Source organism: Hippocampus guttulatus, chromosome 6 (assembly GCF_054856545.1).
Source record: "Hippocampus guttulatus isolate MCC_2025c chromosome 6, RoL_Hgut_1.0, whole genome shotgun sequence".
NCBI classification, from domain to species: Eukaryota; Metazoa; Chordata; class Actinopteri; order Syngnathiformes; family Syngnathidae; genus Hippocampus; species Hippocampus guttulatus.
This window is the reverse complement of record NC_141266.1, coordinates 15358030-15379887: the sequence shown is the minus strand read 5'-3', so window position 1 is coordinate 15379887 and position 21858 is coordinate 15358030. Positions and strand designations below refer to the sequence as shown.

Below are 21858 nucleotides of genomic sequence, written 5' to 3'. Positions count from 1 at the left end.
ATGAAATTGTGGAAGTACCGTAGTATAACAATAGATCCAAATAAATTGTGAATTTTTTTTGTGTATTGCAAACATTTGATAAATACATTTAAGCTTAAACAAATGTAATCATTGTTTTACATTATAAAAATGTTAAAGTTTAAATTAAAAATTGTAATTCCAAACTATTTGATATTGTTATGTAGGGAAGGGAAAGTTTATGTAGACAGTCTTCTTCATACGGAAAATAAAATTCTAGGTACTTTTTACAAACAAAGTCCTAAATACACATGTAAAATGTGAATACACTGGAAAATAAACAGCAATGCATCATATAAAAAGGATCCAGTGCAAAGCAGTCTATTGCCCAGGACAATAATATGAAAAAATACAAAAAAGCAGAAGAGAATAAGAAATGTTTAAGTGAACACAGAATGCTGCCTCTAACTTTTTAAAAAATGAAAAAAAAATTTAAAGTCTACCTTGTAAATATACCTTATGTATTAATACTAATAATTGAAAAGTTGCTTGAAATGTTTGACAAAAATTCAGTTTATGAACACAAACAACTTTAAAAAATGAGACCAAATATAAAATGAGTACGAGTTGAGTGTGTGTGTGTGTGTGTGTGTGTGTGTGTGTGTGTGTGTATATATATATACAGTAACCTACTGTATATGTGACAGTTGTTCACAGTGCATAAGGAATCGGTTTGGCACAGGGGGAGTTACAATTCCTTGGGGGTGGGAGCGGTGGTTATGGGATTTAACTCATTGACCACCACATTAGGCACACTTCCACAAATGAGATTAAATACAATAAATTGGGAGGAAAAATATGAACAACACCCATATGGCTTTGGATGGGTATTCATTTACTGCATCATATGAAGAGCTAATAATAGGTAAACAGTTGCACATCTCACAAAGGTGTGTTTTTCGAGTCAAAGTTGGTTAGAACAATTTATAATTTAAATTTCATCAACCAGCACTACTGATTGTGAAAGCGGACAGGCAGATTTGACTGACACAACAAAAAAGGACCTGCTGGCCCTGACTGCACTTGCTGCCCCCCCCCCCCCTCGCTTATTATTATTGTTTTAAAATAAATGGGCCATTTCTTCACGACATCATACCCGGGGATGTTACTCACATTTGAATTTCGATTTTGAGCTCTTAACAACTGTGTGCGGGGTTATTGCCCGATAGCCAACATGGCTTTGGATCCTCTGTTGCTGCCTCAAATAAGCCTCATATGTCAACATTACGTCTGGGCTACCTGTAAATTAAAGTAAGAGAACGTACGAAGATGCGCCGACGTCACCAACAACCACAAGTAACACACACACACTTGTTTCCTTTACAGAGGGGCTCTGACCACCTCCAGCCAACAGGGGACGCTCTGCGTACAAGTACACACTCACTTCAACTTCAAAAACCCACAATGTAATAAACAACAAGAGCACATTTTAAGTTCATTTTTGGACATGTTTTTTCCCCTCTTCCAACTGCTGTGAGGCAGTTTTAGCGAGATGATCGCCACTTGGGTGGAGTTACATACATGTGACACATCTGACAAGTGGGCAACAAACTAACAGGTGTCCTCTTCCTCCTCCTCCTCCCCCTCGCCTATGACCGGCGGACTTAACTTGTGCTGTCGGAGCCGCACTCCACACATTCACGTCCTGTCCCTCTACTCAGACGTTCTTAGCTCCCAAGTGCCTTTTTCCCCCCCCATCCCATTTTATTTTGAACTCGGCTAATTCAATTAACTCCATAAAACATGCATTCGGCTCAAAAAGACACTACCTTTACCAAGATCTTCGTGGGAGGTCTCCCCTACCACACCACCGACTCGAGTCTCAGGAAGTACTTCGAGGTGTTCGGGGACATCGAAGAGGCTGTGGTCATCACAGACCGTCAGACGGGGAAGTCCAGAGGTTATGGATTTGTAAGTGATCACTCCAAAAAGAAAGAAAAGAAAAAGTTGGCGTTTTCTAATGTTCTTGGAGCACGTGTGACAGGCTGCGTTGCTGCCAATATGTGGCATGTTGACATGTGTCAAGTGAATTGGAGCACCATGCTTACTCACACTGCACTGAGCAGAATTAGAGATACTCGTGTAAAACAATATACAATCTTAAATAAAAGTCAAGAAAAAATGCTCTTAATAGGATGAGTGAAATGAACAAGTTTTAAATTCTTTATACTATTCACAGCATGACTCCCAAATTACAAATACAAATATTTTCCTAAAGACCTTTTATTTGCAGAAAATGAAAAACAGTAAAAATGTAAAGCAAAATATGTTGATATCTTGGCACAAGTAAAAAAATAACATTTCTGTGCACAATAATTTCCATAGCACTCTAACTCACCCAAGCCAAAAACAAAACAAAACAAAACAAAAGGCTAAATTAGCCAATGATAACAAAAGCAATTTTTTTCCAGATCAGATGGGAGAGTTTTTAAGTGTTTTTAAGCTGGTACAAGTCACAAAACAATCGCCACGAATCATGAGTAGAGCTGACAATGTTAAATCAGGCTATGAACGGGGAATATGTTGCTTCTTCAAATTTGGTGTGTTGTTGTTGTTTATGCTCCTTGGTTCACGTCAGGTAGCCAAGATCTCATACAAATCAGCCTACCTGCGTTGACTGAAAAAGTAACAATTACATCTTGACAAAGAAGTTGGAAGTACAGTTGTCAGGAAAAAAATACTCAAGTACAGATACCTGGAAGATGTACTGAAGTATATTATTTGTACATTACTTTGCAACTTCCACCATGTATTGCTACAGTATTGACATACAACATAGTACAAGAAAAACAATTATGAGAATAAACATGCATCAAAAAGACCAAAGATATGACCCATCCCTAAGTTTGGGAAACACCGATTGAAGTTTGTTTCGTAAAAGAAATGCATGTTGTTGTTTGCGTCTTCCGACAGGTGACCATGGCTGACCGGGCCTCCGCTGACCGGGCTTGCAAGGACCCCAACCCCATTATAGATGGCAGGAAGGCAAATGTGAACCTGGCCTACCTAGGAGCCAAGCCTAGGGTCATACAGCCAGGTGAGAAGTGCTCATTGTTCACTCCAGCAGATGTATTTATTTATTTGGAACCTCATTTGTGGTTGCTTACCTCCTGAGTATCTGACATTTAACATTTTCATCCAAAAAGCATAACTGGTAACTATAATGTGGCCCGTGGCAAAAATGAGTTTGATACCCCTGGTATAGAGACTACTGTTCAAAAGTTTTAGGTCACTTAAAAATAGCCTTTTTTCAAAGCAGGATTTTTTTTCAGGAAAGATAATTGTTAAATGAATCAAAGATGCGGTTTAAGCTTTGTTAATATAAAATTAAAAATCTGTGGGGGGGTTTCTTTTCAAAAATAGACCTTTCAATAACACCCAAAACTTTTCAACTGTCATTTTATCTCCAATAGTGTGTTTTCACACGGTCTGTCTTTTCACTTCTCTGGGTAACCCGAGACTTTTTTATGTGGATTACATACTGTATTTTTTACTCCCTTAAGGTGAAATACAATGTATGCTCTGCTGTAGAATGTTGCGACATATCACACAAAGAGAAAATTCCCTACTTTCCCCACAGTTTGGTAATTTGTTGTTAGTGTTCATAGACTGACCTCAAGATCTCAGATTTGTCTTGTATCTTTTCTTTCAACCTTTTTCTGTCTTTTCTAGGCTTTGCATTTGGCATGCCTCAGATCCACCCAGCATTCATCCAAAGGCCTTATGGGTATGTTGCACAATCCATCCCCCCCGAAAAGCAGTACAGTCGCTTCATCGTGACATTTTTATTGTTTCTATCACCTGTTTGAACCCTGCTGAATGAGGACACGTTAGTAATGATGACCGCTGGCTCCTCTCAGCGTTGACTGACGGATTTGAACATGTGTCCACCCCTCCCCCCATGACCCCCTTCTCCCCTCCTCTTCCTTAGCCAACTGCCGGATTGACTTCATGTTGTTTGTGTCTCTCTCTGATCTGACAGGCTCGGTAACGGTTAAAATAGCAGATGATGGTTTGAGGAATAGCTGAGTCTACTATTGGGCAGAGCGCTCTAAAGTGTTACCTGTAAACATTACACAAACGAGCTGAAATGGTGACTAGATGCATGGGAGTCTCTTTTTGTTTTTGTTTTTTTGTTGGTTTTCATAGCACATAGATTGGTGTGTGCCTTGTTTTCAGTATGATGTGGTGTTCAGTTTAACTTGTGTGCTCATTTCTACAACTATTTGGGGCTGGGGAGTTCTTTTTTTTCTTTGTTCACAATTTGAGTGAGTTTTGCTAGGACGGTGTAACTCTGCAATGAGGTGATGACTCTTTAATTTTTCGTGCCGTAGCCTGCTGTTTATTCTGCCTCCCTTCAGTTTTTTTTTTTGTTAACCTTAAAACGATCATGTTTTGTTGTGAATGGACAAAAAAGGATTCTGATAAGAGCTCACCTTTGGATTCCCCGCAACAAAACAAAACACTTGGCCTGCATGCGGGAGTTTTGTTTCCTCTCAATTAACCCGTTGCTTTGAGTTCAGCTGTACACGTACAATAGCGAGCAGAGAATAACTCCACCAACCAGAGACCTATGTAAGCCAACAGACAAATGTTCTGGGCTGCAGACACGAGATCCGAGCGTGCCTCGCAGGCAGCAGCTGTCTGCTACAATGATCTGTGCGGCCTCTCAAATTCGGATGGAAAATAGGAGCACTGCTGTTAATAATGCATGGCACAGGCATCGCCGCTCAGCTGTGGACAACAGGTGGAAGCCTTTTGGTCCCATGCTGCAGATTACCCGTGTGTCCGGGTGATTTATAAAGCACCTTTATTTAGCTCGCCACTGGAAGAACTGCAAAAAAAAAAAAATGCATCAAAGCAAGGACAGGCTCCTTCTTAAAAGCTCTCCGACTTAAACAAGGTTGTGGTGTCAAGTGACGGACGGATAGGCCAGGTCAGTTGGTAAGGTGAAATGTATGTTTATGTAAAATTGTTTCTGATAGTGGTGATAGTCACAAAGTAATTCCCAATGCAATCTGATTACAACCCCCAAAAAAAAATCCTTTTCACATCAACAATAGCCTGACAAAACAGGAATTGCGTGATACTCTGAAATCGATATCAATCCATTGGCAGAAATTGGTCCAGAATCATTTCAATCCATACAATGTCTGACCGGAGTGTAAATCGTAGAGTAACTCAGGATTTCACAGTGTTTTCCCTACAAAGCAACAAAATCAACTGCCAAGTGATGTCTGTAAAACTAAACAAACAAAAAAACGATTTTAATTCTAGATACAATGACTAAACCGCAATCACAGAATAATGTTAAATAAATAAAAGTTTGTGTTTTGCACATGGGTTTGGGCTTATGATGCATTCCGGAAAACAGGCAAATTGTCCTTTCTGACCTTTGACAAGGAATGCTCGGGGTCCCTTCCCCATGAAGTCAATTTTGTGACAGTGACATCCCACTTCTGAATGTAAAAAATTAATAAATAAATGCAGAAAAAAAAGATTGAAATTGTATTTGTTGGCTATATCGCAGCCTCTGCTACATTGAAATAAAATATGTGAAGAAAAAAAGGGTTGGCGGGGTGATGAGGTTACCAAAACAAAGGTCGGGTATGTTGTTAGCACATACCTCTACGTAGCAAATAAAACAATGGCCATATAATTCCCTTTGAATAACCGGCAATTTTGACATGATAGAAATTGAACGTTTATTTATTGATACTAACAGTGAGATGATTATTTGCTAATCTGATATTTTGTACTAGCCATGAGATCGGACATGACCAAGTGGCGCAGATGAGTGGCTCCAGTTGGTGAGAGCCCAGCCATGTGTTACTGAAAGAGATCAGTACGTCCTTTGGACATGACAAGGGCGGCAAAAATAGCCTTGCCTCCAGCCTCCCTTGTCAATCAAGCTGGTATATGTACGTTTGTGTGTGTGTGTGTGGGGGGGGGGGGGGGTCTCGTATGTCCAGAAGAGGGACAAATATAACCCCTTCACACCTGCTCTTCAATATATTTTATGAGTGATAAAAAGTTCATAGCAAAGCCAAATGTCGTCTTGGTCCCCCTCTACTGATATCAGTGGAGTACAGTAGAGCCACACACAAGTTTTCAGAAAGATAAGCTTTTAAGTCAACCAAAAACAAATAGCTTGAACCTTCGCCGCATGTGATGTCATGCGATATGTCGTCTAATCTTGCGACACTTCAGTTCAGTGAGCAGCATTTTAATGGGGGTGGGCAAGCCTTCGTGCCACATTACTTTACAAAACAGCCCGATGGTTCAGATCATTTGTAGATGAGCTAAGTTTAAAAAAAAAACATTTGAACTTTGCCCTCATTTGTTTTTTTATGTGTGTGTGTGTGTATATATATCCTTTGCCCATCCCTGATCTAAAGAATTAACTTGGATGTGTTTTGCTGCTCTTTGGCTTCCAACTGCCCACCCCATCTTTATTACGATGCCACCACAAAAGTTTGTCAGTCATAGCATGACATGTAAAATCAGAATTCGAATTTGATTGGAGTGCTTGAAGTGCGCTAAGTGTTTTTTTTCCTGGTCAGCATAAATAATAAAAGAACGGATGGGAATGGAAACTGCCAAGTCAGTTGTTCCGTCATAACGTAAAGAAACACTCGCGCAAAGTCCTTCACACGTCATTGTGGTGACGTACAAATACGCCGCTTCAGATCCGTCATACCGTCGGAGTGTGGATGACTCAATTTTACATCGACAGTTCTTCCCCCGCTATATCCTGGTTCACCTTTAGTGGTTGCGCTGTATCGTTAATTTTGCTGTTGTATTGAAATTGTTTTAAAATGTTGAAATACTGTAAGTTTGGATATGATTATCTGGGGGGGGGGGCTTTTGAGGTTTTTATATCTTTTCAAGACGTTTTTGCTTGCAAATGTGTGTGTGGTCGCGCGCGTATGTGTGTGCGTTCAAAAAGTTTGTATTAGTACATTTTAAGGTTTTGTAAGCGTGGCGGAGGGTATAATAAGGCCTAAAATATGAAAGAAGAAATCTCTGGGTGGGTTTCCGGTACGGTTATGCTCATAAACTTTAAAACAACTTCCTACTTTAACACAGCAATGCATAAAATCAGCATATGTTCTCTGGCTGATTTTTACTCTTAATTACACTTGCAGCACAACGTGGTACGACATAGAAGCCACATAACTACATTTGGACTTTTGGAAGTGTTTTTAAAAAAATACTGGAACTAACCTGAGAAGTGTTTGTAAAGGATGAACCAAGACAGCAGGAGATAAGCGGTGCAATGGACCAAACCCGCTATACGTGACTACTAGTATGTGTGGATTAAACGTGATCACGTGAGCACGTACAATATATATTTTTTCCACCAACCAATCCGCTGAACAAGTTCGTGCTGAACCGTGGGGCGTAATCCATACGCATCCCGCATCCATGATCCGTTGCACCACTCGCAGGGGAGCTTCAAGAGGCCACTGCGTACTGCTCACTCAATAACACGGTTCCAATTCTCCTTAAGATAGCCTCACCAACTCCATATTTCAGTTTCCGTAGCAGTGACGTGGACTTGTTTGCAGTTTATTGTTTTTGTTGTGTTGAAGGACCTAACATGTGTGGGCATGCCTATACGTGTGCTGTTGGCGTGACAATGTGGGCACAACGATGTCCTCTTCCTTTTTTGACATTGTGGTGTCGTGCGGTCAGCTCGCATTTTGTCGCCAGGTTGTGGAGTGCGGAGTTGGGTTGACATTTAAGATTCAGGTGCTTTTATTGCGCTTGTGGTTTTTGCTGCTTTCTTAACTTCTCTTGTCTAGGTAGGGTTTTTTTGCCCCAGTTGTTAATGAATGGATTTGCTGTGTTCTGAGGACTGGATTGACGTATTTGTGGCGCCTGCAGGATTACGCGCTGCGGCTTACCTTTGACACCAGCGTGTGTTTTTGTCCTACAGGATCCCGGCTCACTATGTCTACCCTCAGGCCTTTGTCCAGCCCAGTATGGTGATCCCTCATGTGCAACCCTCAAGTGCCACGGCAACAGCTGCCGCGGCTGCCGCCGCCGCCACCTCTCCATACCTTGACTACACTGGAGCCGCTTATGCTCAGTACTCGGCTGCAGCTGCCGCAGCAGCTGCCGCCGCCTATGAGCAATATCCATACGCGGCCTCCCCGGCCCCGACGGGCTACATGACCACAGCTGGCTACGGCTACACGGTCCAGCAGCCGCTCGCCACCTCAGCCACCCCGGGGGCCGCCGCAGCGGCCGCCGCCTTCAGCCAGTACCAGCCTCAGCAGCTGCAGACGGATCGCATGCAGTGAAAAGAAAATGCCGTCGTTGAGAGGTCATCACCCCGTGCGACAGGGATTGAGTTACGCTACAATGAGGGTTGTCCGCACAAGCTTTTAACTTGAAAAGTGAAGGGAATCACAGGACGTACAAACAAATGCTGTATTTTATTCAAATTCGATCAGTATTTTTTTTCATTATTTAATATTTATAAATCAGCAAAAAGATTGAATGTTAACGCAAGCAACAAAAGCAGACTAACTGAACCTCATTACTAATTTTTGTGTATATATTCTGGAAGTGTTCCCAAGTGCATTCATGTCTTATGATCAAGTGTCTTCGCCACTACTTTATTTACCGAAAACATGTATGAATATGAGTGAGTCACTCATGGTGCATTTTTCAGGATTTGTATTATCTGAATCTATGCAGACAATTAATTATGTACACTATTCAGAAAGGTCACGGCGATTGGGCTCGGGTGAAATTTCAGGATAAACCCGGAATGCACAAAACCTTGACAGATTCGAGCAATACATTTCCTGCCATCGTGATACCAAGATGACTCAACAATCAGAACCTCGCCATTGTAAGGCATTGAGCTGAGAGTCACTGTTAACAGGTTACAGATGAGTAACAGACTGGAAGAGTCACAGAAAGGCATTGAAGTGTTTGTCATGGATCAAGCACCCTTTGTGACGTTTGCCATTCAGCTCCTTGTTAGAGAACAACAGGTTATGCAAAAAGTATTGAAAAATGAACTGATGGTATGTGCATTCCAAAGATTAGAGAAGATTGAACTGAGTTCACCTGTGAAGAGTATTGCACATTTTAGATTCATCCCAAAATGTCACCCGAAAGCCCATTATTCCTAACTTTGTGAGTAGCATACATGCGGTTTAAATAAATAGCTGAGATCGAAGCTGGAAAAACATTCACCTTCCTCACTCATCAATTGCACATCAAGCAAGCTCAGCAAAAAAGGTTTTTGAATGTGAATCATTTTGTTTCCGAATGTGCCTTTTAAATTATGCTATTTATGTATTTATTATTAAAGCTTACAATAATAACCAACTTTTTTTGTGTGTTAGGTCCGCAACAACGTTCATCAAGAGCATGGCATGGATGTTTAAGACAGTGCTACAATTTGTATAAAGAACAAAATATGGGTGGAACAGTAGCAATAATTTGTGTAGATTTGTAATGTTTATCTTGTAGACTTAAATGTTGCCTTTTTTTTTATGTATATTCAGTATTTGACCACTTTGATAAGGAAGCTCATAAACTTGAACCATTTACTGTCATCTGACACTGAATATGAAGTGCAAAGGTATTTTGCCTTGCATTTTACAATGCATCATTCAAGAAAAGCGTCGTTGGAAGTTTGTATGTAAAATAAAGGGAAACCATACCAACAAAATGTTAATTCTGTGTATTTTTGCCATCAGGCTCCGAATTCATGTCAATATTTTGAGGAAGTATGAGTTGTTTTACTGCGATTGGCTGCTATTTATAGTCTTCCAATTAGTAAGACGTATTGAACAACACCCATGTTTGGAAATAAGACCTTTTAAAACCTTAGTTGTTTTTACTTGACGCCCTCTAGTTATCCCCCTTTATGGCAGGTGCCTCTGCTTCGTGAGCCGCAGACAACAACATTGCCACTACATTTGTTCCTTTCCTAATTTCCTCAAAATAAATAAAGCATGATGTCGGTGCCTGTGCCTGCTCCATAATTAGGCACACAACCACAGCGACACTTTTATGTCTACTATAATGACACCATTAATATTGCAAATCACATATTATTATAGCTACACGCTTTTGTAACAAGCGTCTTTTCAAATATGAATACTAAAACGTCAAAAAGTTACCAAACTGACGAATAAGAGTGTAAAGTGTATCAATTGAGCTACAAATACAATAAAATTGGTACAGAAAAGGGATGGCTGAATTACGAGACCCGGAAATTAGTATATCACGTGTCCCTGACGTCATTGCACTGTTGTCGAGGGCGTCTGCGTGGACTTTAATGAACACAAACAGGAAGTCGAGATTCGGTTGCAACCGATAATGGCCACCGATAAAACTGCATACACTTTACTGGACGAACAACTCCCGCTGCCGCAGACGTCGTTTGCGCCCGCATCAGCGCCGAACGTGTTCTTGGGCTCTCCCGGAGGTCTCCCTCTCCCTACGCATGCAGCTGCTTTTGGGCCTGGTGTACCTGGACCTTTCGGTATGAGCAACCAAGCATCCTCGCCGTATTCTCCACCTGCCTATGGCTTTCACGACAACATATGCGGTAAGCAGGTGCTTGCGTGTTTTTTTTCCTCCGTTGACTTCCAAATAGGTGAATGTACGTGTTGTGTCTTGTGGTTGGTGGCAGACACTTCGGGTGATGCTTTCCACAATGAGGAGCATCCGCCACCATTTCATGATAACCACGACTTCGGTTTTGGTTTGGATAACAAAACCATAAGAAGAGCTTTCATTCGGAAGGTAGGGGGCACTGTAACACAGTGAGAAAGACCATGTGAGAAAGTGTTACACCCAAACAACAAACTATGAGAATTAACCAGTCAATGCCAACACACAGTGCAAAATGCCATAGATGGGTTAACCAGTGGTGTAGTGGGGATTTTTTAAGTGGGTGTACACGATTCTGGGGTGTTCTATATATACATACAGAACATCAATCATAGGCTACAACACCAGTTGAACTAACGTTAAATGTAATGTTTTACTACTCCAAAATAATCACAGGCCAACATTATTAAGCATAACTCGCATTAGGGCTAAAACCGAAAAAAAAATTGAATGTGGCGTCGGGAGAAGTGAGTGGACGGCGTACCCCCGCGTACCACACCCACTACACCCCTGGGGTTAACTAATAACAACTATGTCTCGGTGTATGATGTCAATGATGAACATGTAGACAGATGATCTAACAATTCTAATTAATGAATTAATTTACTCTGTACAAAAGCAACTAATATTACTGAAGCTTACTAGCTTCGCAAGCTACCCCCAATAAGAAAGTGGTCTGGAAACAGCATCCAATCAAATTAGTGTATTTGCTGTGACGTATCCTTGGTGCGCAATGTCACTCTTCAGCGGTGAAAGCCCATCTTCATTCAAAATGGCGCACAGGAGAGATGATAGTTTGTTAACATCATTCAGCATTACATCCGTTTTAAATAACCAGAGACACATTCAAACCCCAGGAGCTGAAGGCACTGTTAGCATTTAATTCCATTTTTTTTTCCCCCAACGTCACATCCACTCTTCGCTGATTGGTTCATTTCGCCATCTGTTTGCTCATGTTTGCCCCGCCTCAGAAATGACTTTGATGAGACGATGACGAGACTCAATCACCGGTACAGCCAGGAGTCTGGATTTTTTTTTTTTATAGAGATTTTTAAGAGAAGTGTGTGTTTGAGTTAAGAGCATAGAATTAAAGTCGTACGTCAAGCTACCACTTCAGTATCTGTGTACTAATATGCATACAAACAATTAAAATGTATTGATGTCACATGTGTTGATATCAATTATGGTTGGCCCTATTACTCACGTAGAACTTTCACACTTGTCTTACAACATTCAACTCTACTAAAATAAGCAATCAAATAAAAAACAAAAACAAGTGTCATTGTGATTTCCAAAATGGATCTTAAAAAATATAAGTCTTGAAATTGACACCACAATCATGTTTCTTCCCCTCTGAAAAATGTGTTTTGATTGGACTTGAGATGCATTGAGTGAAGTCAAACTCCACCTGCTTCTTTCACCCCGCAGGTGTTCTTGGTGCTAACTGCTCAACTGGTGGTGACGTTCTCCTTTGTGGTGCTTTTCATCTCTGTGGACGAGATTAAGTTGTTCGCGAAAGAAAACCTCTGGGCCTATATTGTGTCCTACGTTACATTCTTTGTGTGCATGTGCGCCATCAGCTGCTGTGGAAACCTCCGCAGGCAACATCCGTGGAACCTGATTGCATTAGTAAGCCATGTTTTATTTTCCTGTTTTGTTCTAAATGGTGAACACTGATGGGAGGAGTGTTTTTTTTTTTAAATTTGATATGGATTCTTCTTTCTACCCCCCCATTTTGGTGCTGTAGACTGTAAATTTCCCCAGTGTGGGGCAAATAAAGGATATCTTATCTCATCTTATTCTTGGATGACAATTATGTAAAGGCTGTGCTTTGATGTATATGGCATTAATGGTGTGGCAAAGGTTTATAAATGATATCTCTTACTTAAGCTATAATTATTAAGATATCAAGACTCTAAACAGGCTGTCGGTTCCAAATTGTAACAAGTATTTTCTCTTATTTTCAGTCCATCCTGACCCTCAGTATTTCGTATATGGTGGGAATGATTGCCAGCTTCCATGAAACTGACATCGTGGTCATAGCATTGGGCATCACAGCTGTGGTCTGCTTTACTGTGGTCATCTTTTCTCTTCAGGTTGCTATCTGCCACTTACACGGACCACTACTAGTTGAAGGAGCAGTATAACTTAAAACGGCATGCTTGTCATCTCTCCACAGACCAAGTATGATTTCACTTCCTGTTATGGTGTGATGTTCGTCTGCTTGGTTGTCCTCATCCTCTTCAGCCTGCTGTGCATCATCATGCGTAACAGGATCATGCACATGGTGTATGCTGGACTTGGAGCCTTGCTCTTCACCTGTGTAAGCCCTCTTGCAAACACGCGCACACGCACGCCTCCTGATTTCTGATGAATTTCGGAAGTTTTTTACTGTATTCGTTTTCTTGTTATTATATCAAGAACCAATCTCTCAATTTTCTTTAAAAAAAAAAGTTGGTGTTCTTCATACATATTGGGCCACACAGATCCACTTTAAAATTTTTCATGGGTAGGTTCATTTCATAAGACACATCATTCCCACTGTAAGGCAAACCGCACACTTGTTAACGCAACTGAAGCCGTCAGAATTTTAGCCGTGCTTGTAGTTTTGCTGCGACTCACAATGTTAAACTCCAGTGGATGACATTGCAATGCCGCAGATGTAACAGTCAGTCAAAAATGCTGATGAGCTTTCTATGGAAAATATAAACAAATGTACAAATCATGTGACCATTTCTGCATCCCGCTGTAGATGAATTCAGAGACTTCTTTCATTTGTTACAGTTCTTGGCAGTGGACACCCAGCTGTTGCTTGGCAACAAGGAATTGTCCTTGCATCCTGAAGAATTTGTCTTTGCTGCACTTAACCTGTATATGGACATCATCAACATCTTTCTCTACATTCTTGCTATTATGGGAAAGGCCAGGGGCAGCTGAGCTCAAGAGAGTCAAAAAAGCATGTCAGAATACCGTTTTTTGTTGATTGTGTTCGTTGAAGTGAGGTCTTGTACTAGGAATTTTTTTTAAGTTGCTTTCACTGATCAAAAGCCTGTGGTGAATTGTCTTTTCTTCACCTGGCCTTTTATAAAATCAAATTGTTATTCAGTGGTGATACGTATTATGAAGGAATATGTAGATTGATTGTAATATTTTGCCTCATTAAACCTTTCTTAAGTACATTACAGTCAGTTCAAAAATGTGTTCTATTGAAATATACCTTTGACCAAATACGAATGTTTGCGTGTGTGTTTCAGAAGTGTGCTCTTAATATTGGACAGTTCAATTAGAAACCAGGAAGATATAAAGCAGGGGGGCCCGACCTTTTTTAACCGAAGATCTACTTTTCAAGCCAGCCTACCTTCCCCGATCAACTATTACTGCACGTGCACGCATACACACACACACACACACGCATGCATGCCATGATGAGCAACAGCCATAACGGCCCCTAACATGAATGAAACAAAGTAGATTAAACAGTTTGGAAAAAAGAAGTCAAATTTGCTTCTAGCGCTCCATGTTCCCATTCTTTGCCAGTGTCATTGGTGAATTGCAGATGAAACAAACTGAATGAGGAGAAGAATAATAATTTAAAAAAAAGATATACTGTATTACAACATGATCGCAAACTGCTGATCGCTAACAACTTATGGTGATGGAGGTCACGTGCCACCGTAGGTTAAAGGTGAGCAAGCTGCTTTTTAAATTGCGTTTTAATTTTTTAATACTTTTTCAAAAAGTGAAAGGGATATGATGCTTAGGGTGCAGTGTACAGAAACACAGAAATATATAACACGCACACAGACACACAAATAATTTTTTTTCTCCTCCATTTCTCCCTACACCCCCTGTGATCAACTTCGGACCATAAGTTTATAGCAGACCCTATTGTCATTCTATCATTTTGATTTTAACAATAACAACAAAAACTCTGACATGCAGATGGGGTACAAACATTATTCAGAATCATCACTACAATCTCAAGTTTGATGTGTACCTCTTATTCTAATATCTCTTCAGTGTTTGAAAATCTCCAATGAAGTCATCCAGTGTTCCTGAAAAACTTTGTCTAAATTGTGGTGCAGTTTAGATATCAGCTTGTACTTTGACCACAACTCATTTCTTATCACAATTTGTCCACACTTTTATTGCAGCCTTTACAGTATCAAGAGTCCAATAGTATTTGTTATATTAATATAGCTGTTAATGTAGCAGTGATTCTCAATGTGTGGCATGAGTATCACTTGTAGCATGTGGGCTCGCTTTAGTGAAAAGCGAAAGAATCACTGAATTAAACTCAACATTTACATTTAAAAAATTAAATACAATCCAACATACTAGAATGGGTTTTAATATGCAACATTTTTTTAATCCAATACTAGTTATAGAATTGTGCATACTACAGTGCCCTCTACGAGGAAACTTAAATGACTAAATTAGAATGTATTTGTAAGTGAGGTTTTACGTTGCTCAAGTGTCGACTTTCTTTTTTAGGGTTTTTTTTTTTTTTTTTTTGCCCTATTTGGGATTAAGATCGGGGATGTGAAGCTCTTTTAGACGTTTCTGTGATTAAGGGCTATTAAATAAACTTGACCTTCCTGTGCCTGGGACAGGTATGTTTGTCTCGTGGTCACAGGTGTGGTCTGGTAACACGCAGGTTTAACCACCCATGTGACGTCATTACGGCTCGGCTCACTCAGTCCATAATGAGGGACTTGAGTACACGGTGAGTCAAGTGTTCATCTTATTTGAACCACTTCATTAATTCATTCATTTGTTTTCTTAAAACGCAGAGCTGGATCTTGAATACTCGACTAGCTGACGTGAACTACTACACTAATATGTAGTTGTGCAGTGTGACTACATTACTGATTGATACATGATTACCAAAGGTAGGAATGTCTTGATTTAGCCGTTTGAGGCTAGCCGACGCCGCCTTGACATTAGTTTGCACGTTGGCGATGTGCCTTGACAATACTGTGGGCTGTGTCGGGAAGGTTGAACACACAGTCACGTAAAGTGCTCGACACTGACCGCGATATGTGACTGTCTTTTGATTGTGTTTACAACATTGTTAGCTTAGCATACCTACACAGGACGCGGTGTCCACACCTGAAGAAGCTAGAAATGGTTAGTCGGAAGCATAGCGAGCACGTACGGCAAGTTGGAATCGTCAGTCTTCGTGCAAAATGTAATACAGCGAATACAACTAAAAATACAGTAAAATGATGAATGAATGCACGTTTGCACCGATGAGCGTAAATATGCAACTTCCTGGTTGTTTGAATGATCCGCCCTGTATCCAGCTGACTCATTTGAAAAGGCTAACTCCATTACCGTTGCTTTATAATGCGCTAAAAGTAAAGCGTGCTCTTTTCCTAGCATGCTTTTTTTGTGACGCACTGTACAGTATGTTGAAAATGAAATTATAACGTCAATATATGCACATTCATTTTGTTTCATGTCGCTTTTTTTTTTTTTTTTGCACAGTGAGTGGCTAGTATGTCTGAACCACAGTACTGAAGTCCGCAGTTGGAATCTCTCCTCCAGCATTCAGTTTAGTTTCTTTCCAAAATGTTGCATGCAGAAACAAAAACAAAATATTGCTGCGCTTTATATGAAGCACCAAACTTATAAACAGGGATCCAGCACACCACCACCTCACACATTTTTTTTACATTGCAGATATCATCAGGTTCATTTACATGTATATTATGAAATGCTTGTCATCGCTTCACAGTTTACAAGGAAGAGGCATGCAAATAATAATTTCCATTGTTGTCCTAAGAGAAATCCGGTACGCCATATTCATGTCAATTTTATATTGTATTATAACCATTGTCACCTCAGCGATCCATGTACAAGAGAACAAGTTCAGCCTAATAGTAACTAGGCCGCAAAAACATCAAATGCAGAGTAGTGTAGTCGTATGGCGTTTGCTTTGTTGTTACCTCGTGATTGTGTTTGGTTTCTCCTGCATTCCAAAACGGAACATACTAAAATAACCAGTGAAATATCGCAGGACGGGGGCACAATGTCTTACCTGGTTAGCACATCTGCCTCACAGTGTAAAGGTGCAGGGTTAGATTCCGGGCCTGTGTGGAGTTTGCATGTTCTCCCCGTGCCTGCGTAGCTTTTCTCCAGGTGCTCCGGTTGACTCCCACATTCAAAAGTGATTGGGACATCCCTACGAGAGGGATCCTTACTTACACAAAAGTGTGTAGGTCACTGTGGGGCAACACAACAGAGGTTGTATTATCGACCATTTAAAAGCATGTTTTTCTCTTTGCCATCTCTGCAAGCGATTGTGTCATCATTGTTTTTACCAAAAGGCCAGTGAACCATCACAGATAAATGTACAGGCCATCGCTCAGCTTGTAAAACCACGTTTTATTGTAATGCAGTGTCATAACATGTGGGTTCGTTCTCATTTCCTTAGTGTCCAGTGGAGAGGAAAGAAATGAGGTGACACCGGATTTTGCTGCGCTGGGGTTTTTAGCAAAGGACCCTGCAGAATGGCCCTGCAGACGTCCCCATTCCCCAACCGGTGTGCTGCAGCCACCCATGCGACGGGCTGGGCATTGATTCTGCCATGTTTCTGGTTTCTCGACCGCCTCATCGCCGTGTGCAAGTCGACCACCTTCGAACGGAAACGAGAGGGCACGTGCTCCCTCCGCCCCCTCAAGGTCTTCTTCGGCTCCATCACCTTCTTCCTTCTGTTTTTGGTGACCGCGCCCATAGCCTTGTTGGGCTTCCTGTTGTGGGCCCCGCTGCAGGCATGCCGCAGACCATTCTGCTACCACCGAGAGTCGGCGTCACTCCAGAATGAGACGCACAGGGGCTTGGAGCTGGAGGGAACGGCGTCGTTCATCTTCGCCTCGGCCAACTTGTGTCTTTTGCCCGACAGTCTGGCTCGCTTCAACAACCTGTGTCACACCCAGCAAAGGGCTGCTGCTATTGGCGAGTGTATCGCTCAGGGCGTGGGCCGACCCAATGTTCGTATCTTTATCGACTCTCCCAGCAGCTGTGGTACTCTCAGCCCCTCCAACAGTATACTCCCCGCCTCGAACACCTTTACATACGGTGCCACAGACAAACAGGCTTCAGTCCCCAATTCCAACAGTGACGTGGTTTATATACCCTTCGAGGATACAAAAGAACCCTCTGCTTCCATCCAGCACAACTCTAACCAGAACTCCAACCAGCAGGGCCGAACGGGCCAGCGCAGCGCCCCGCGCGCTTTGCTCTCTCAAGGACTTGGCCAGCTGGGCGACGTGCCATGGGAAGTGTCAACCATGTTCCCTTCCCATGTGGACATCCTCTGTTTAGAGGAGGTGTTTGATAAGAGGGCTGCACAGAAACTCACCCGTGCGCTAAGTCCTTTGTTTGCGCACATACTCTACGACATTGGGGGGTACGCCTGCCAGCCCCCGTGCAGCTGTTCCTCTTTTAAATTCTTCAACAGCGGCCTCTTCCTGGCCAGCCGGTTTCCCTTCGTGGAGGCCGAGTACTACTGCTTTCCCAACAGTAGAGGCGAAGACGCGCTGGCTGCCAAAGGCCTTCTTGCCGCTAAGGTACTTGTTCTCTCCTGTTTGTTATAAAGACTCTGTAAGGCCCACTGCACATCAGACAACTCAGCCGAATGTGACTAAACTGGACAGTCAAACAAATTACTGTCAGCGGCCCACACTTGGCGATTGACCCAAATTGACATACCAACTTGTTGCCATGGACAAACTGTAACTCGGGTTGTTGTTTTCGGGTTTATTTTTGACATTTATCTCATTCTTTTTGAAAATCTATTCATGGTTTAGGGACCAAAATTTGTCCAAATCCTCAGAATTTCAGCATCTTGACAATAGATTTTCTCAGATTTTTTTATTCCTCTATTAAAACAGACTGATTATCGTTTTGTTTCATCAAAATAAATACTTTGCAAACATCTGCTTTTTAAACAGTTTGGAAAAAAGAAGTCAAATTTGCTTCTAGCGCTCCATGTTCCCATTCTTTGCCAGTGTCATTGGTGAATTGCAGATGAAACAAACTGAATGAGGAGAATAATAATAATTTTTAAAAAAGATATACTGTATTGCAACATGATCGCAAACTGCTGATCGCTAACATCTTATGGTGATGGAGGTCACGTGCCACCGTAGGTTAAAGGTGAGCAAGCTGCTTTTTAAATTGCGTTTTAATTTTTTAATACTTTTTCAAAACGTGAAAGGGATATGATGCTTAGGGTGCAGTGTACAGAAACACAGAAATATATAACACGCACACAGACACACAAATAATTTTTTTTCTCCTCCATTTCTCCCTACACCCCCTGTGATCAACTTCGGACCATAAGTTTATAGCAGACCCTATTGTCATTCTATCATTTTGATTTTAACAATAACAACAAAAACTCTGACATGCAGATGGGGTACAAACATTATTCAGAATCATCACTACAATCTCAAGTTTGATGTGTACCTCTTATTCTAATATCTCTTCAGTGTTTGAAAATCTCCAATGAAGTCATCCAGTGTTCCTGAAAAACTTTGTCTAAATTGTGGTGCAGTTTAGATATCAGCTTGTAACCATCTGCTTTTAAATTGGACAACAATGATGAACATTTCTGCCCATTTTATGACATATAATGGACCAACACCGATAACCAAATCATTAAAAAAAATGTTCATCTGTAGACTATTCATTTGAAATGGCATTCAACTTTTGCTGTGAGCACATTTTCTCCCCTCTTACTGAACCCACTTTGAACCAAAACCAGGATCTCTGGCATACCGTTCCACCCTGAGCAATTCACTGTTTGTGGTCTCGCGCATGACGACGGTTTTAGAGGCACATTTTGACAAAACATGTGGTTGGATTCCAGAATGGTGACAATGTGGGCCTAAGCGTTTCCTCTGTACTGCAAGTATGTAAAACCGTTTGTTTTATTTTCAGGTGTTGATCGGGAAAAATGTGAAGCAGCAGAAACTGGTTGGTTATTTCAACTGTATCCACCTTCATGCACCAGAAGGTAAGAGTCATTTTTAGACTAGCTTGAGGAAGTCGAAAAGCAAACATGAAGGGCATGTGTGTTTTTTGAATCAGGTGAAGGAGCGATCCGCTGTGAGCAGCTGAACATGGTCACCAATTGGATTGGCAATTTCCAAGCAGCCACCAGACAGCCTGATGAGGAAGTGGTTTTTGATGTGCTCTGTGGAGACTTTAACTTTGACAACTGCTCACCGGGTCTGTTTTTCTCTCCTGCAATTGCCATTTGCCCCCACTTCATCCACTTTAATATCAATCTGTTCTCCTGTCTGTCTAGATGACACCTTGGAACAGAATCATGGTCTCTTTGAAGAATACAAAGACCCTTGCAGAGCAGGGCCGGGGAAAGAGAAGCCCTGGGTCATTGGTGCGTACATGTGACACATGGATGAAATACATGAGGTCCCATTTGAACGGATAATGATATAAATGGTCATTTGTGCATTACAGGGACTCTGCTCGAGCAGCCAACATTGTATGACAACGCTGTAAACACACCAGAAAACCTCCAAAGGTAACGTACACATCATCTGAACATCGACCGAACTAAAATGGTGCAAAGAAAACTAATATTGTGTGTTTGTATCGATTCAGAACGCTGGAGAATGACATGCTGAGAAAGCGTTACATCTGCCCTCCCGTTCCTGCCGCGGGCTCGCCATTGGTTTACCCCGAAACTGACCAGCCGTGGATTGGGCGAAGGATTGATTATATCCTATTCCGAGAAAAGTCCATTTCCAAGCACTGCCAAACCGTATGTGGCTGCACTTAACATTTCTCCTTCTCCACTTCTCTCCTTGTTCGACCAATTCACAGATCATCTGCTCATTCGTTCTTTGTTTGTAAAATGACAACTTAACGTTCTCCTCTTCTTTTAGGAAGTGGAAGAGGTATCATTTATAACCCAGCTGGCTGGCCTGACAGACCATATTCCTGTAAGCTTGAGACTGAATGTCAGAATGGACTCTTGACTTTGTCGATAAGTCAGAACTGATTCAAACAATTCAATTTTCAGAGAAAGGGAACAAAATGTACTGAAAGTACATTGCTGGATAGCCATAATAATCTTATGTTTACATAGTGTATTTTGAGTTGGAGATATAATGCTCATGCACTGGAAATCACTAAAATATCTCAGGTGTTGTTGTTAGGGGTTTCTCGGGATACTTAAGCTATTCAATGTTGTCATTTTAAACTTCTGGATTTTTGTATATTTATTCCATTACAATAATTCCCAACAAAAATAAACAGTAATTTCTGTTCAGCACTGCCTATATTACTTTTGCCATTCCCCGATTGACACTCACATGTTTCTTTCTCATATCTTATTAAAAGACGTTAATGTTTGTCACAGCCCAATGAAGCCAGCATGACCAGAAAATCTCGTTTCCGTTGGGGTTGATGTTCAAATCTAACGTCATTAGACTTCATAAGTGAAAGAAAAACAGATTGTTTGGCTAAGTTGCATAACTCACAACGGTTTTGTGATAATCGCTGACACTCGCTCAACTTGAACCTAAATTCTTAACTGTTCATTGTTCCTGTTGTAAAACCTCCTGTTTTCAAATAAGGAGCTCAGTGGGAAAATTCACAATAGGTGTCTGATCCATGAATGGACCAATACATTGAATTGGTATTTAAATACTCCTCTTCATCATGCTGTCCAAAATCTAACATCACGAGACCAAGACGATGCCGAACAATTCATCAACCGTACCATGCCCTTTCAAGACTTCAAATATGATTTTTTTTAAAGAGTGAAGTGGCCACTGAGCGAAGAATGACACCGTCATCGGCAGTTTGCCGTAGAGCGACTGGAAGAGTCACAGAAGGATCTAAGAGTGAACATTCCTGGTAAACAAACATCCATTGTGAATTGTGACATGAAGTGGGATGAAAGTTGTGCAAGACATTCCTGAAGACAGAAAGTTGGGCAAAACGTGCATGAGCATAAAAATGTTAAGAGGTCAATTTAAGTTACCAGTTACAGTCCCTGTAATGGCTGTAAACGTGTTCACCCTGGACATTTTATATATTTTGATATACACATGTACACATACTGCCACTGTGTGCCTTTGTTTTACAGATTCTAAATCGCATACATTTTTTAAAAATGCAGCGCGATTCCGTTGTAATCGATAGAGGGCAATA

The 21858-nt window shown here is 41.2% G+C and overlaps 3 protein-coding genes across 7 annotated transcripts; all 3 read left to right on the top strand.

Moving 5' to 3' along the window:
* The first annotated feature begins 1509 nt into the window (after nucleotides 1-1509).
* rbm24b (RNA binding motif protein 24b) lies at nucleotides 1510-9715 on the top strand. Its single transcript, XM_086112855.1, has 4 exons — nucleotides 1510-1929; nucleotides 2932-3055; nucleotides 3691-3745; nucleotides 7961-9715. The coding sequence occupies exons 1-4, from the start codon at nucleotides 1762-1764 to the stop codon at nucleotides 8325-8327; spliced, it is 714 nt and encodes a 237-aa protein (XP_085968981.1). The 5' UTR covers nucleotides 1510-1761; the 3' UTR covers nucleotides 8328-9715.
* Nucleotides 9716-10284: 569 nt separating this feature from the next.
* Nucleotides 10285-13849, top strand: grinab (glutamate receptor, ionotropic, N-methyl D-aspartate-associated protein 1b (glutamate binding)). Of its 2 annotated transcripts, XM_086114565.1 has the most exons (6): nucleotides 10287-10600; nucleotides 10685-10797; nucleotides 12094-12294; nucleotides 12633-12761; nucleotides 12845-12988; nucleotides 13450-13849. In XM_086114565.1, exons 1-6 carry the CDS (start codon nucleotides 10369-10371, stop codon nucleotides 13600-13602), a joined length of 972 nt encoding a protein of 323 aa, XP_085970691.1. In that variant the 5' UTR covers nucleotides 10287-10368; the 3' UTR covers nucleotides 13603-13849. The 2 variants fall into 2 exon arrangements, with proteins under 2 accessions (XP_085970689.1, XP_085970691.1); XM_086114563.1 differs by having other exon boundaries at nucleotides 10285-10797.
* A 1489-nt stretch (nucleotides 13850-15338) lies between these two features.
* smpd5 (sphingomyelin phosphodiesterase 5) lies at nucleotides 15339-21819 on the top strand. 4 transcript variants are annotated; one of them, XM_086113570.1, is made up of 10 exons: nucleotides 15358-15557; nucleotides 17105-17351; nucleotides 17442-18239; nucleotides 19615-19690; nucleotides 19765-19905; nucleotides 19985-20074; nucleotides 20158-20221; nucleotides 20302-20461; nucleotides 20586-20642; nucleotides 21464-21819. In XM_086113570.1, the coding sequence occupies exons 2-10, from the start codon at nucleotides 17181-17183 to the stop codon at nucleotides 21563-21565; spliced, it is 1659 nt and encodes a 552-aa protein (XP_085969696.1). In that variant the 5' UTR covers nucleotides 15358-15557; nucleotides 17105-17180; the 3' UTR covers nucleotides 21566-21819. The 4 variants fall into 4 exon arrangements, with proteins under 4 accessions (XP_085969694.1, XP_085969696.1, XP_085969695.1 ...); XM_086113567.1 differs by having other exon boundaries at nucleotides 15374-15391; nucleotides 15459-15557; nucleotides 17105-18239; XM_086113568.1 differs by having other exon boundaries at nucleotides 15339-15391; nucleotides 17105-18239.
* The last annotated feature ends 39 nt before the right edge of the window (nucleotides 21820-21858 follow it).